Source organism: Alligator mississippiensis, chromosome 3 (assembly GCF_030867095.1).
Source record: "Alligator mississippiensis isolate rAllMis1 chromosome 3, rAllMis1, whole genome shotgun sequence".
NCBI classification, from domain to species: Eukaryota; Metazoa; Chordata; order Crocodylia; family Alligatoridae; genus Alligator; species Alligator mississippiensis.
Genome location: NC_081826.1, coordinates 280,367,840 through 280,384,825, shown reverse-complemented (window position 1 = coordinate 280,384,825; position 16,986 = coordinate 280,367,840). Strand labels below are relative to the sequence as shown.

General features: G+C 47.4%; 1 protein-coding gene across 1 annotated transcript; it reads left to right on the top strand.

Annotated features, from left to right (window-relative positions):
- Positions 1-12,970: 12,970 nt before the first annotated feature.
- On the top strand, positions 12,971-16,576 carry RXFP3 (relaxin family peptide receptor 3). The gene has a single exon (XM_019495864.2). The coding sequence runs from the start codon at positions 13,619-13,621 to the stop codon at positions 14,870-14,872; it is 1,254 nt and encodes a 417-aa protein (XP_019351409.2). The 5' UTR covers positions 12,971-13,618; the 3' UTR covers positions 14,873-16,576.
- The last annotated feature ends 410 nt before the right edge of the window (positions 16,577-16,986 follow it).

Here is a 16,986-nt window from a genome sequence, read left to right as displayed (position 1 = left end):
GATTTTTTTCCCCTAAAAGTTTTTCTTCCCAACAAAACCGCAAGACTCAAAATGTACGTCCCTCCATTACTGAGGTGGAGGGATCTGCTTATACAGGCTGCTCTTCTCACAGCATGCCTTGCTGAATTCTCTGCCGCTCCCAAGAACAATAGCCTTAGCAAGCCTTGCAGGGTTTCCTTCACTGTCATGAGATCTTCCATCTGGTGATCATATAATTATTATTAACATTTTTTACCAGTAATTCATACCTGATACTGGTACACCATGGCACATCTCAAAATATTTTACAAAGGAAATCAGAAGCTTTAACCAGATTTTACAGATGGAGAAACAGACCGAGTGCCATAGTCACCCAGCAGGCTAGTAGCAGGGCCAGAAAGTGAATCCAGGCCTTTTGTCTACCAGCAGAGTGCTTCATAGACCCAGAATAAATAAATTTTGAGATTTACAGGGCTTCTTTCAATTTTTTTTCTTCATAGGAAAACTGAAGGGCAGAGTTAAGGTTGTCTGGATATCTCAGCTAAGCATTCTTAAACAGGTTTAATTTCTTTTAAGTTTACCTTTAACTTTGAATTTCTTGTTTCAGGGACAATGATAACATTCTTGTTTTTACCTTTAAAAAAATCACTGCTATCTACTCTCACACTTAACTCTAATTTAGCTTTTTGGGGAGGGGGTGGTTATGTTTTAGGCACTCAGCTCCCTGCCTCTCCCAGCGCATCTCTACCATCAAGATCTAGACACACAGTCTCACTGAAATCAATGGAAACTTCTGCTTACAGCTGGTGGAGCAATATTAATTTAGAGGGCATATTTAGTACCTTTCTTACTGAGCCCTTTCAAAAGCACTCTTAGTTTATCTCTCTAACTTTAAAGAATGAGAATATTTAAACTACAGAGAATCAGGTCTTAAGAATGAGCAAAAAAAAATCAAATTTAAAGTCAGTTGGAAATGCAACTTCTTCTCATCATGAGACATGATGGAGCTGTGGAAACAAAAACATGCTTACAGAAGAAAACGGATATTTGATTCATGAGTCAGTGTGTGCTTTGCTAGTTACTGGAACAATGCTGCAAGGCTACAAAAGAAACCTGTGTCTTATGAAGTGTATGATAATGAGCTATGCTCACTGTAAGATGATTTGTTTGCTGCAATGCGATTTCTTTAATATGCATCTCCTGTGCTTTTTTTGAGTAGATGACTGTGTATGGTATAGCTACTATATTAGAGAGAAGATGTCCCCAGGGACCGTACCAGGAACTAGCTATCAGGAGTCTCTGGAGACTCTACTCCCATCTCTGCCACTAATCTGCTTTGTGACATTGAATAACTTGTATAACCTTTCTAGCACATCACTTACTCATCTCCAGAATGAATGTCATAATGCGGGGGTGTCAAACTCATCTGGCTCCTTGGAGTCAGATGACTGGGAAAGGGCCAATCACAAGCAAAAAGAATGGCCTGTGACCAGCCCTATGGACCTGTGCCCTCCTCATCCTTCTCCCCCATGCCAGATGCAGCACATGTGGCACCTACTCTGGCTGTTGGTGGGGAGAGGGAACATCCCAGTTAGGCTGGGCCCTGGACTGACCAGAGCAGACACCACGTGAGGTGTGTCCCAGGTCATGCGAAGGAATAGCTATGTGCAGCACAGGTCCTGAGCTGGTTGGAGCAGGCAGTGTGTGCAGCGTGCATCCCAGGCCCGATACATGTCATATACGGGCCAACTCTAGACTCAAACATAACACCAGGGGCCAGAGGATGGGACTCTGAGGAACAGATTCAGCCCACAGGTTGAACCTTTGATACCCCTGTCATAATGCTAGCCTGCTTCACAGGCATGTTGTGATACTTGCAGTGCTTAATGTTCTAAACGCACTTGGAAACCGTTGCCACCATTCCCCTCCCTGATTTTGATTACTGTTCACAGAGCCATTATGACTGTAAAATCATGAGACAGAGACAAAGACAGAAGAGGCTAGGAGGAGAAGGATAGTCTTATTGTTAGGAGACTTAGTTGAGACCTGAAAAATACAGGTTTAATTCTGGCCTCAATTGCAGATTTCTCATGTACCTTGGAAAAGTCTTTCAATTTCTTACTAAAAGGAAGGAAATAGCACTTTCTACCTGAGAGTAGTGTTCTGAGGCTATATAAAATAATCATTAACAGTCAACCTGATGCAACATTAATAGTAAGTACTGCAGGTAAACTAGTTACTTAGCAAGATATAGGAAAGGAACATTTTGCTGATGCTGTGAATTAGGTAGTTCATGTAATCTAATTTATGCGCTTCTTACCTTATAATTAGAAACCTCATTAAATTGTGGCAAAACAAAGGGTTTTTTGTGGCCAGAACCCAACAAACAGAGCCGATTTTGTGGCAGCCCTGCCCCTCAGTGCTGATTGGTGGAGATGCCCTGCCCCTCAGTGCTGATTGGTAGAGAGGCCCTGCCCCTCAGTGCTGAGCAGCTCCAGAGGGAAGAAGAGATGAGAGAGCAGCCATCACTGTGATTGCTGGCTGCCCTTCCTGAAGCCCCACCCCTTGGTGCTGATTGGCGGAGAGGCCCCAGTGGTGGGGGGACAGGGAGGTAGCCACCATCTTGTCTGCTGCCCTTCTGTAGCAGGGCACTTTAAGGGCCTGAGACAGCAGCCGGCAGGTGCCTGGTGAGGGCAGCCATTTTAGATTCAGGGCTGCCCATATAAACAGGGCATTTTGCTGCTGAGAGGTGAGGCAACAACATCGCCTGGCCGGAGGGCTGCTGGTGTCATCTGGAGGGAAGGGAGGAACTGTAGGGGATGGTCAGGAGGCTCCTGGTCCTGGGTATGACCTAAAACTGCACCCTGCTGAGAGTGGGTGGCCTGGTAGGGTTCCTGGTGGTGCGGGAGCCCCCAGGAAATGCCAAGCCAGTTACCACCCCGGTGAAAGGTGGGTTGGGGTGCCTTAACCGCTAGCCCCTACAACTGGGTGGGTTACCCCTTTTTGTAGGGTCTGGAGGGTGGACCCCCAGAGAAAGAGAGTAAGGCCATAGACTCACGCCTGTCTGGACTTCTCCTGACTGGTCCATGCTGGGGCCAGGACCGGAAGGATCTGGGGCCCACCACAAGGAACGCCCAAGAGCTGAGGGCCTGGGGTTCTGACTGGCCTGGAGGTGGGCCAGGGCTAGAGAGCCAAAGGTCCTAGGGGACCACACCCAGAAGGGGAAGTGGTTCAGGGAGCTGTGCTGCCGAGAATGAAGGTGGGTGAGACCGCCTGAGGGGAGGAATCCAGGCAGGGTTGAATTATGAGGATTCTGGGGCCCAGTGCGGGGGCCGGTGACGATGAGAACATCTAGATGCCATCTGCCAGGCTTGGGCTGCAGGGTAGGGGAGGAATGGAGCTGCACATAGCGCCCCTTGGCATTGGGGCAGGAAATGGGCAGCCTCCCGCTTAATTACATCAATGAACTAATTAGCAATGAGGCGTGGTGGGTGAGAAGGTGGGTGGTTAGCACAGAAACAGGTGGGCAGACCACTGGGAAGTCAGCCCCAGAGGACCCCCTGTTACACCTTCATGCCACCTCACCAGCTGGCACCTTCCCTTCCCAGCAACAAGGACCAGTGGCTCCCACTGGGGAACCAGCATTTTATTTTTATTAAGTCTTGCTGTTGTTGTTGATTTTGTGGATTTCATAGACAGTCCCAGATTTTGCAGTTTCTGCAAAATCTGCAAAACTATGAAGTAGGTCCTTACTTATAATTTAGAACCTTTGAATATCATTAAAACATTCAAATCCTCCCATTTGAGCACTGGGACTGCAAACCTGTATTTTTAGTGCTTTCTAATTTTAATTAAAAACTCCCTGAACAGGAGAAGAGAGGAGACGAAATCCTGAATCTCTGAAAGAAGCAGTAGGAAAGGTATGGGAGTTTTGAAGAGAGAAATGAGGGAAGAGTAGATAGAGCATTTTGTTTCAGAATCAGCCATCAATGAGAAAGTAAAGAGGCATTAACTTATGAACAGGATTGAGTATAAAGCAATAGGAACTTGCCTGAGAGAGTGCACTGAGAAGGAAAAACGATTTAGCTATGAGAAAATTACAAAAGGGAAAGCATAGCTTAATTCCTAAGAGAGTCCTGTGGCAAGAGTCATTTAGCAATAGAAAGGAAACAAGACAGGATACAGCTCAAACATTCAAAAATGTTACACCCCTGAGTTCAAGCCTTGACACCAAGCAGGACCCATCAAAAAGAAGATATGACATTAGGAGCAGATGATGATGGCCTGCAAGAAGTCTGATGCTTAGTATCCCTAAAAACCAGGATTTGTATCTCCATACCCATTGTGAACATTTCTACTATTCTAGGCCCTTTCTTGGTGTGAAGTTGAATGTATCCTTTGCCTTATCTTAAGTAGTGCAACTTTACTATACACTGAGTGCATCTAAATGAGACACTAACTGTGCAGTAGCCTAATAACACTGCACAGTAGCGTGCCCAGCAAAAACCATGCTAATATGCATTCTGTGCAGTAGTATTAAACTACTGCGCAGTAAGCATCACTAAAAACCCATGCGCCACTGCTACTGCACAGTAGCACAAATTACTGCACATTACTTTAGTACTTCATTAATCAAGTATTGAACTTAATGAGCAGTAACTATGGAGCATTAATGAACGTGTATACGTGCCCTCTGTATATTATTATTATTATTATTATTATTATTATTATTATTATTATTATTATTATTCTGTGGATTTTTGTTTCATTTGCATTTCTTTTTGATTACTCTTTACCTTGGTATATCATTGTAGCTCTCGGTAGATATGGCTTCTTTTGGTTTAACTTAATGATTCCATAATGGCATAACGATTAAAACATTGTATATGTATAGCTCCACATAAGTTTTAAAAGTTTTGCTTTTCTGTTTTCAATCAAAAAAGGCTCAGATGGAATGAGCCAAGTTGTGGACTCCAAACTACAGTCACAGGGATGGATTGTATATATTTGAACTATATACAAATAATGGAAAATATATGATGACTGGTAAACCTAATATAGGTGTTGGCGTTAAAGGAATTATTAATTGTTGAGGTTATACCATAAGTACAAGTCAGTGACTCGAACTAAACAATGAATAAGGATTTTGAATATAAAGTTGTAAAACAGGAAAAAGTTATTCATGTTACTAGACATTCTGGAGGACAAGGAAGGGTCAGTGGGCTGAAAGATTCAAGAATGAGAACTTTTAGGGAGAAGAAAGATCAGTCAAGAATCAAGAAAGATCCCAGGTGCTAAAACTATATATCTGAAATTGGCAGCTGGTGCTTATGCTATTTGATAATCAAAGGTAGCATGGATGGGGACCCTTCTACAGATATTTGGATGGTCTGAATACTGAAAAGGGGGAGAATTACTGATCATGGTGCCATGAGATATAGCCAGAAGTACGAGACTGCAAGTGATAAAGGAAATATAAATGGACTGTCTACTCCAAAATTCTAATCATAAAATCTCTTGGTTGGGATTGTCTTTCAAGGGAAGTGCTAGAAGCTTCTTTCCTGTAGACCTGGAAAATGATTGGACAAAGGATCTGTAAATTATATTAATCAATATGGAAGAGTTACTCATACTAAGGGCCAGAATCAGTGTCTATTTAAGTCAGTGAAAAGATTGTTATTCATTTAATCAGTTCTGGACCTAGTTGTATGAAGTAGATGGGTGGGCCTAAAAGGATTGAACAGCACCTTTCTACCCAAGGACCATTTAACATTCTTGAAAATTAAATTAATCTTGTTATTCTATTTTGAGATCCATTTAGACAAAAAACAAAAACATGAGTACATTCGTTTTTTAATCAGGTTTCCTCATTCTTAGTTTGGTGCCCAACCACCTATCAAGTTCAGCTTCTGGTACCTGCAGAGATGGATGCAGGTTGCTCTCTCTCCTTTCATTTCCTGTCTTGGTGCTGCTCAAGATGAACATCTGAAATGACACTGATTACTCACCTGTAGTAATTTTAAATATGTCCAATTAGGACAGTATAATTTATGTGCAAAATTTAGCATTGTATTCTGCTCCTGAGTATCTGCAAGCAGATTCAAATGACAACTAAGTGGAGGAAATGGCAAAGTGTACAGTGAACTTTGATAGGAGACTTTTGTAAAATCAGGGCTCACAAAGGTATCTTCTAGTTGACTGCTAGTTGACTACTCATAAGCAGTTGTCAGTTAGGTTGCATAATATTTTTGTTCTGTTATATGAAGATAAAAGTCTATTTGACACTAACATTCATATTAACAATTTTCAAATATGTTTTCAAGTACAATTACCACAAGTAACTTTGACATTTTATCTTGCCATGAGATTTGTATGCCGTTTGAAATGTGTTTTCAGGAATATTCTTAGAGAGAGAGGCATGAACCCCCCGCCCCTCCACGACCCTTTTTCCTCCCCCGCCTTCCCAAGCACATCTGTAAACACCCTGATATCCTGCGGCATGCAGGTTTTCATTTTGAAGAGATGAAGAGAGATTTTGAACAGAAAGCTCATATGCCTATGCTTCCACAAAGACGGGGCATGCAGGGGGAAGGGGATAGAGTTCTAACATTCCAGTGAATTGTAACACTCATCTGCCAACAATTATTGCTCAGTATAATCAAGGGAAGATCAAAGCCTCTCAAAAAGCCAGAGACCACAGGGATCAAGAGCTTAGAAATGGGAAAGTAAAGAACCAAATAGACATGAGAGGCCAGACTCTATTTCTATTAGGCATGTAAGTGGACTTAAATGTCTAAGTGCAATTTTATTTTACCCTGCTTTAGCACCTGAAAAAACTATTAACACAAAAGGTGTATAGGTCCTCTTCTTCCTCCTCCTCACTGCTTTGTGACTCAATCTTATGAGTAAGATGGAAGCATGTAACTATTCTCCAACTATTTGGGTTGGTCTAATAAAAGATATCAGATTCACCCAAGGAACCTTGTCTGCCTATGTCCTTAGACCCAACACGGCTACAACCTAAACCCCTGTAACAAAGTAGATACACTTATGGATTTTCAGGAATTTGAACATATGGAATAGAATTGCACTTAGATGCCTATGTCCATTTAGACATATGACAGGTAGAATACAATCTGGCATAAATAAATGGTAAAGAAATCTCAAATGCAAGTATTATTTATAAAGCAAAATTCTGTGGATAAAATAAAACTTTAGTCAAATGGGCAGAACTCCATATACACATATGGATACAGATTGGTAGACAGATATCATTCTTTGTTAACAAAATCTGTTCAAGACTTTTTACTTTAAAACATATTTTATGCTACAAAATGTCAGTTGTATAGAAAATAGAATCATTTCCCTTGCCAAAGAAATTCAAAATTGCTAACATCTGTTTCGGTCACTATTGTAACTGTAATTAATGCCTCATCTTTGGAGGAGGTCTTAAAAGGATGAGGAAAATGGTAGTAATTCTTCAGAGCAAATAGCATGAAAAAACATTTCTGTATAATGATCATTATTTGAAGCATATTTGAAAGGGTATTTTTAAACACTGTCAGGCAAAAATCATCCCAGATCCAATACCCTGAAAAATCCTTGCAAGAAGGTTGATATGCACCCCTCAGCCAGTCTAAACAATCCCCTTTTGTCCCTTTGACCCAGTCAGAGACTCCCCACACTAACACTAACTCTAAAATATCCCCAGTGAGGCAGGCTGCCTGCTTAAGATCCATAACTCAGTGTCTACAGACCCATTCCCAGGCCTCCACAGGCAACATCTGTCTTAACTGTCACCAATTCCATAGTTTTCTTGGGCAAGTTGGATTCCCATTTCAGCTACCAGGTGCATAGGTCTCTAAAGCACTGCATCACTGCTCAGGGCTGAGAGTCCAGGAGAAAGGGCTCCACCCCAAAGTAGCATCTGTATGCTTCCTCTGTGAGCCCCACTTGATCTAAAGCTACAGATTTGAGGGTGTCATAGGTACACGCAAGCCCAGTAGGCTGCATGACTTTCCCCAGTCAGGTAAGGCACCAGCATGCAGATCACTGCTCCCAGAACCACTGATATGTCCTAGCCACCCACTCAAAAATCTCCAAAAATGCTTTGGGCTCATCATCAGGTCTCATTTTGGTAAATGTTCCACCCCTCCCATCTGGGTTACAGAAGCTACACACACCTGAGCGTGGGGCTTTCCTTGTTTCAGCAATTTCAGCATGAAGTGTTGCTGCTCCTTTTGCCACTTTTGACAAAACTGCTGCTGAATCTGGAGATGCTGCAACAGCTGCTGTTGTTGCTGAAATGCTGATCACTGCTGCTGATGCAACCCCTCCATCAGTGTCAGCCCAGCCTTGGGGTCCATTCTGCAGGCTCAGAGCTAAGGGCTGCCCACTTTCCACCCCCTGTTTATGCAGGTTGGTGTGCCTGCTCCTGTGCCAGCAGGCATTGTCCCCTTAGCAACCCCTCCATCAGTCCAAAGAATACCCTTGATCCAAAAAAACAAACAAGCAAAGCAAAATATTTATCTTTTCTCCGGGCAGCAGGAGAGGGCTCTTTTGGCTCTGGCCCTTCCTAAAAGCTTCTCTAGGTTTCAGTCTACCTCCCAACCACAGACTGCTCTTTCCTTGGCTCTTCTCACTCCTCTTGAGCTGCCAGCTAAGCACTCACACTTGGGCTCCTACCCCAGCACTTGCTGCCCCACTTAAAGGGCCAGATTGCCCTACTACAGTCCTGTATTGCATTACTACACGTGGAGAGTAACAAAGGCTACCATTTTTAACACAAAAGTATAAATAATAAATATTAGATTAATTTTGCTAGAGATTTTCAACTAAGTTTGATGACTTTTAATTTTTTCCCCCAACTAAAGAGATGGGCTGATTATGCGCTGAATAAATTATAGAACAAATATATGCAGGGGTTTAGGTTGTAGCCGTGTTGGTCTAAGGATATAGGCAGACAAGGTTCCTTGGGTGAATTTGATATCTTTTATTAGACCAACCTAAATGGTTGGAGAATAGTTATTAAGCAAGCTTTCGGGTTCAAAAACCCTTCGTCAGGCTAAGGAAGCTGCAGCAGTTTGTGTGTGCTCTTCCTGGATGGAATGCCATGGATGGAACAAATATATGTCTTTTATAATTCAACCAAGGATAGTGAGTTCCTTCAGCTATCTCTAAAATGATTCTTTGAGGTAAAAAGATACAAAACTAGAAGGCAGAAGCATCCAAAACTAAAAGGAAGTCTGTTTGGGTGAAAAGAGCTATACAAATCCTGTGCAACTGCTTCTATCCTTTCATGCAGATTTCCCAGCAAAGCTGCCAAGGAATGTTTCAGCTCATAATCAGCTGAATCTTGTTTGACTGGTTAGCATGATGAAGAGGTATATCTTTCTCATTAGTGACTTTCCTGCCCCGCTGTTCCATGTCTCCTCTCCTCTTTGTACTAAAGCTTCATTACTATTTCGTCTGTGCAAAGTACCAACCAAATGTCCTGGCCAGGAAGATACTGGAGTGGCCAAAAACTAATTTCCTACAAGGCCATCTTTCCATTTAAATTATATAAAAATAAGGTTTTTAGAAAGCCTGTGCACTCAGAATAGGAAAGAAAGGAATCAGCAGGGGACATGGTGAAACATTCTCTTTTGCATATCACGTCCGGCTAGCTGCTGCACAAGGTTGCATTTTCACTGCGTTTGAAAGGAAGCTGATTGACAAAATATACACCACCCCTTGAGTGCTACTTCTAGGGTAATAGTGGGAAGATTAACTAGAAAGAAAATTCAACCACCCTGAAGGAACACAAAAGATATGCCACTATTTCTTATACTAGAGAAGCAAAAGTATCCTTCACTTCCTGACCTCAACTGCTATACAATTTTGTTTTGCAGCACTGTTAACATGTCTACTAGATTTCACCCTAGAACTAACTGTGGTAAAGATGATCTAAGAAGCATTTTGAACTCTTCTGAATAAAAGAGGAAAATTACATTTTTAAAAATGACAGGTATTACCTGTATCTGTCCAATTCAGCACTCTTGATCATGGAAAGGAAGAAGTAAAAAAAAGTATTTCTTCACCTGTCGTGTCTTTAGCTGGTGAAATTCTCTATTCCAAGAGGTCATAAACTCCAGCACCGTGGGTGGATTTAAAAAGCCATAGGACAATTCTGTGATCACTGATATCTTTCCAATGTGAAGTCTGAGTAATGAAGCCAAATGATCATGTCTGACAATATCAGAATAGTTCCACAGATGTCAGGAAGTAATTTTCCCCACTATATAAAAGTGCAAGATAGACCAAGGGCCAGATCCTAAAAAAACAGCTGAAATGCCTGAATGAGGATCTAGACAGACTGCAAGCACATAAATCCCAAACTGTCCCTCCATCCTCCTCACAGTCACTCAGTAGCTACATAACACTAGAGAGGCATTGAATTTACTAAGTACTTCTTAATCTCAAAATTGCTGAATGTTTTTAGGGCTTTGCTGTGTGCCACTGTGGAGCAGAAAATGTGAGAATTATGAAGCTGGAAGACAACACTTGGTTAGAACACGACGTGGTGGGGGCGGGGAGGGGCGGTCCCAGGTTGTAGCTCTATTGGTCTAGAGGCAAAAGGAACCAAGACTCGTGGCAGAGGCGATATCTTTTATTAGACCAACTAGATATTATAAAAAAAAAAAGTCTTTATTTGCAAGCTTTCAGGCACAGGTACCCTTCATCAGCCCTAGGAGACTGCAAAGATCGTAAAAGTTCTCCTAGGTAGAAATGTAAATTCATATTTCACAGGAGAGCTGAGGGTGTGGTAACGTCTCCTGTTTGGAACAGTGCATTTTGTATGGATCAGGCTCAGAGAAAAGTTGGAAAAGTCTTGTTACCTTGACGTTGGGGTCCAGTCCCTGTTCACAGAACTATTTATACATTTTACATTACACTGTTATTTGATAAAAACAAGCAATTCTGAAAGCGGACACCAGAACCCAGAATTCCCATCACCTCCCTGAGTGCCCCAACCATGGTGCCACAGAGTCATGGGCCCTTCTGTTTCCCCTCCTTCCAGCTTCATGAATTCTGTATTCTTTAAAAGGAGAAGAAGCTTCCTCTTCCTCCCCAGCCTCACTTACAGCTTGAGGCTTGCGGGGCTCTCATGGGAGATGAAGGTTTGAATTCCCTCCGGCTAATGAAGGAACTGGATCCAGCTCACTCAATTCATGGGCAAATGTTTAAATTGCTGCCCTCTTATACATACAATGGGGAGGAGGCACCAGTGGCCATGTTTTAGAACAAACTCGGGTCAGTTCTTTCAAACAACCCTTTCATAGGTGTCCAGAGCATGGGCCTAACAGATGGATCCTGATTGCACAGAGGCCGCTGTTCTGCACATAAAAGCACATAAGCAGATGGCTCTTGTGCAGGGCCAAGTGTAATCTCTGGGCTTCTCATAAGTGCCTGTGTACTAGTCCTAAAAAGGCAAGGGATGAGAGCACGTGCCCTGTTGTATACATGTGTGCACCTGCAAACTCTTCAAAAACAGTTAGTACCAGGTCCCCTGACCTCCTCTTGGACATTGATTAAGCAGCTGATATCTTACAAATAGCCCCAGAGATGAAAGCCGTAATAAGGTAGGAAAGAGCGCGCCAGGAGCAAGGAGCAAAGCGCAACATAGCCTGGAAGAGGGTGAGCTGTGTTTGAGTTTTCCAGCATCACAAACTAAGCTGCCAATGTTGTTATCTTCCAGGATCAATATTATTCTTGATGATTTAAGAAATGGAAAGACCAGAGCTGGGTGTTCCAGGTGAAGACTGCAGTGCTAGCAGGCAGGGAAGGAAACAGAAAAACTGAAAAATTGAAATGAAAAGGAAGATTGCTATACCGGGTCCTGCCTTCGCTTAAGCTCTCCCCACTTTCCTCTGCTCTTCCCAGAGACTGCAAACAAGGAGAAGGGTCTGAGTTCAAGGGGTCTCCATCACATGCACACTTCTTATCTTAGCAACTCTTAGTGCCTGTAAGATGAGTTGCCTGTAGGTGCTGGCTTCTTTTTAGATATGTTTTACCTCCTATTTTCTCCTGAAACACCAGAGCCCTCTGGCGGAGGACATCAGAGTACTCATAGGAGATCTTATCCAGTGAAGGATGCTGGAAGTTAATGGCACATAGAGGTTAATGGCTGGGAGGCAGGTGGTGACCCGAACCGGGCCCCCAAACCCCTGCTGGTTCCCTGCTATAATCCTCTATTTCATTTTTTCTACCTTACAAGCAGCGAGTGTCTCAAGTGCCTTTTTTACTGTTTTGCTTCCACATGATTCATTCTAAAATCAGAGGTACTGGAGTTAAGCTTTATAGCTACTTGATGTCAGCCTCTGGTCTGAGGCTGGTTATCTTTCACTGGAGAAAAGTGTTCACAAAGAAAGGGAGTGGGAAAGACAGGGCGGAGGACGCGGGGCCGTCCTGCAGCAGGGAGCAGGGCTCCGCGTGCTGGGACCCGGACGAGAGTCCAAAATCCGAGCAAGACTCTTTGCCACGCAGCCCGACCCCAAAACACCTCCGGAACCGTGAGGGGCTGGTGGGCAACAGCCTGAGACACAGCACAGCTCGGGGAGCTCCCTCGCACCCCACTGGGGACCGAGTCGGCTAGACCAGCGGGCGAGCCACGAAGCACTCGGGCGCTGACAGCAGACGGGGCCGAGGGCAGCCGGGCGGCGGGGCGGGCAGAGACGCGGGCTGGCAGCCCACGGGATGGTGAGGCAGCGCTGCCAACGCGCCTCCTCCTCCCCCTCCTCCTCCTCCTCCTCCGGGCTTTCCAGCGCAGCAGCGCGGGGGAGCGGCAGCCAGGACGGGCAGGGCGAGCCGGTGCCCGCTGCCCCCCGCAGCTTCCAGGCGCTTTAAAAGCGCGGGGCGGAGAGAGGCGCGGGAGCTGCCGGGGGCTGCGCTGCGCCGCGCCGCGCCTGGGCTGAGCCTCGCAGGCAGCGCCTCAGACGGGGCGGGCGCGCGGAGCCACAGCCGGGCCGCAGCGCCGCGCTCAGCACCGCGGAGAGCTCCCGCGGCACCGCCGGGCCCTGGGGCTGCACCGCCGCGCACCGGCACACCGCGGCGGCACCGCCGGGCCCTGGGGCTGCATCGACGGGCACCGGCACACCGCGGCGGCACCGCCGGGCCCCTGGGGCTGCACCGCCGCGCACCGGCACACCGCGGCGGCACCGCCGGGCCCTGGGGCTGCACCGCCGCGCACCGGCACACCGCGGCGGCACCGCCGGGCCCCTGGGGCTGCACCGCCGCGCACCGGCACACCGCGGCGGCACCGCCGGGCCCTGGGGCTGCATCGACGGGCACCGGCACACCGCGGCGGCACCGCCGGGCCCCTGGGGCTGCATCGCCGGGCACCGGTACATCGGGGCTACATCGCCGGGCACCGGCACATCGAGAGCTGCCTCCCCAGGCACCGGTGTCGGCATCGACGGGCACTGGGACACCGGGGGCTGCATCGGCGGACGACCCGGGCCAGCCGCAGCCAGCGCCGGAGCCCCGCGGAGCGAGGGACGCGGCTGCACCGGCCCGGCTCCGCAGCGCGCCTCCGCCGCCGGGACTGGGCGCGGCCCGGGGGCAGGGGCGGCTGCAGCGGGCGCGGCCCCCCGACCATGGGATGGCGGCCGGCTGCGAGCTCGGCTTGTGCTCGCTGGCGGGCGGCGTGACGGGCGCGGCGGAGGGCGGCTGGGCCGGCGGCAACCGGAGCAACGAGTCGCTGGAGGCGGAGGCGGGCGCGGGGCTGCAGGGGGGCGGCTCGGCCGCCGTGCGCCTGGCCGTGTCGGCCGTGTACTCCGTGGTGTGCGCGCTGGGGCTGGTGGGCAACGCGCTGGTGCTGCACCTGATGCGCGGCAAGCGGGGCTGGCGCAAGTCCTCCATGAACCTCTTCGTCACCAGCCTGGCCGCCACCGACCTGCAGTTCGTGCTGACGCTGCCCTTCTGGGCCGTGGAGAACGCGCTGGACTTCACCTGGCTCTTCGGGCGCGTCATGTGCAAGGTGGTGTCATATGTGACGGCCATGAACATGTACGCCAGCGTCTTCTTCCTCACCGCCATGAGCGTGGCCCGCTACCGCACCGTGGCATCGGTGCTCAAGAGCCAGCCCAGGGGCGGCTGTGGCTGCGGCTGCGGCGCCCGCGGGCTCTGTGCCCTCATCTGGGCTCTGGCCGTGGTGGCCGCGCTGCCTCACGCCATTTTCTCCACCACTGCCAACGTCTTCGGCGAGGAGCTCTGCCTGCTGCGCTTCCCCGACAGCCCCAGCGCGCGCGTGCAGCTCTGGCTGGGGCTCTACCAGGTGCAGAAGGTGCTGCTGGGCTTCGTGGTGCCTCTGGGCGTGATCAGCCTGTGCTACGCGCGCCTGGTGCGCTTCCTCCGTGGCCGCCACGCAAGCCAGCGCCGCTCAGCCAAGGTGACGCGCTCGGTGAGCGTGGTGGTGCTCAGCTTCTTCGTGTGCTGGCTGCCCAACCAGGCGCTCACGGCCTGGGGTGTCCTGGTCAAGCTGAACGCCGTGCCCTTTGGGCCTGCCTACTTCCTGTCGCAGGCCTACCTCTTCCCCGTCAGCGTGTGCCTGGCGCACTGCAACAGCTGCCTCAACCCCGTGCTCTACTGCCTCATGCGGCGCGAGTTTCGCCAGGCCCTCAAGAGCCTGCTGTGGCGCCTCGCCTCACCCTCGCTCACCTCCATGCGCCCCTTCACCCTCAGCACCAAGCCCGAGCCTGACGAGCAGGCCCTGCCTGCCCTGGTGCCCCTGCCTGCTGCTGCTCCACTGCCTGCCACCACCCCATCTGAGCTGCTCTACTACCCGCCTGGCGTGGTGGTCTACAGCGGCCGTTGCGACCTGCTGCCTGCTGGCCCCAGTGAGCAGCGCTGCTGAGCGCCCACCCCGATGGCTGTGACTGTGGGGTGGGATGTCTGGGCACAAAGGCAAGCCCTGCAGCGTTCCTTGGACCTGGCCTCCACCCCACAGGCCTCAGGGACTGGGCTGAGGCCCTTTGAGGTACAGGGGTGTTGCCCCTGGCTGGACAGTGCTGAGGGGCCAGGATAAGGTGGCAGGGAGCTCCCACAGCATCAGCTTCAGTGCCAGGCTTCCCTGAGGAGCCACTTTGCACAGCTGTGGTGGGCCCTACATGCCCAGGGGGCTTGGAGAGGGAAGTTGGGCACCTGAGGGGAAAAAGCAAAGCCTGAGACCATACTGCATCGCTTGTGTCTGATCCTGATCCCCCACCCATAGCTGCTGCAGGGCAGGAGGAAGCTGAGGCACTGGCTCAAGCCCGCAGGCTGGGGGTGCAGAACCTCCTGCTGCAGCCAGGTTTTGTCTTTACACACTTGTGTCTGGGCTAGAGGCTTCATCCTCGCTGTGGTTCATGCTGGCCAGTGATTCCCAGAGTTGGAAACAATGATCTGGACGCTCTGCAGAGGTTTGTTCCAGGGCAAATGTCTGCCACGAACATTTGAGTTCAGCCAAGAACAGGCTGCACAGTCTGCATTCTCCAAAAACATGTTTGCCAGGTGTCTACCCTGCCCTTTACTGCCATGTCAGTATTGTGCCAGCCAGCTAAGCTAAAAGAGAAGCAGGAAACTCAGGGTAGATCCTGCATGTGACATTTATTCCTGTCAGATACAAGAACAATAGATTTTCTCGCTTCAGTTGCCAGAGCAAAACACTGGGGAAAATTTATTTCAGACTGACCGTTTCACAGATTTGAAATAAAAACTGTCATTTAGCCATTATTTCATGCTTTTTTTTTTTCTTTTTTTAAACTTTGTTTAGGTTGATATGGAAAGAAAAATGTAAGTTTGCAATGAAATACCACAATAGCTCTTTACATGTCTCATTTTGACATTTTTTAGTGAATTTCTTCCCTTTTCTCAGCCAAAACCATTACTTGAATTCAAAACAAGTTTATGAATAGTTTTGGTCACCTCCAAACTGCAGTTTTTGTTTAACATTTGGCAGAGAGAGAGAGAGAGAGGTAGTTAACAGTATTATGAGTTTTTCTCAGTTATGCTGAAAAGGGTTTGTGTGACTATAGGCTGAGAGCTGGCTTTCTGCAGCGGAGTGATTTCCACTTCCATGCACAGCGATAGAGTAGAGCCTGAGACTTTCTGTTTTTGCCTCGGCCAACCTTGTACTGACTTCAGTGGGAGTTGTGGTTTCCAGGGGGCTGGACAAAAAGAGAGTAAAATCCAAGGAGGTGGAATTAAGACTTGCTCCTCTGCCCAGGAGCTACAAACTTGAATAAATAAATAAAACAGTGGAGATGAGGGATCCTTACAGTCCTTGTCACTGCCTTACTAGAAGGACTTAGAGCTTCCTAAAGACTCTGAAGGTCTCTGAGTAGGGATATGTATCAAATTATACATACAGAGCAAACATGGAATATTGACCCATAATAGATGACAAATCACAAACTGAAAACTAAATCAGATATGAAATTCATTTCTTTATGACCGAAGACAGTTGATGAAACTTGTTTTTTTCTGTGCGAGAAAAATTAAGAGATAATGTGACAAGTGGCAATAGCTCTTCAGAGTAAAAAAAATAGACCAAATAAATAAACAGGACCGCTGAGCGCTCCTCGCTTTTGTATACGCAGTTTTCAATTATGACTGCCCGCTGTTTTTCAAAGGGACCCCCGCTTCATTTAGTGCTTAAGATGGATGATGCAAAACAAATGGATTGATTGTTTAGTATTTATCTTTATCTTCACTGCTCAATGGCTGGCTCTATTGCATTTTTCACCACATACCATCTAACTCCATATCGAACAAACCTGGGACCTGGAGAAAACAGCTCTTCTTTATATTCATGGCACAAGGCTGCTCAGATAGTATATATGAGAATTGAGAAAAATTATACTTTCATTTGAAGCTGTATCATAGATTGGAGATAAGTAAATTGGTAACAATTTACATTTAGCAACAATTAGCTCAGCATTACAGACATGGGAAAGATATACAGATAAAAATGTTAACAATCCTTTGTTA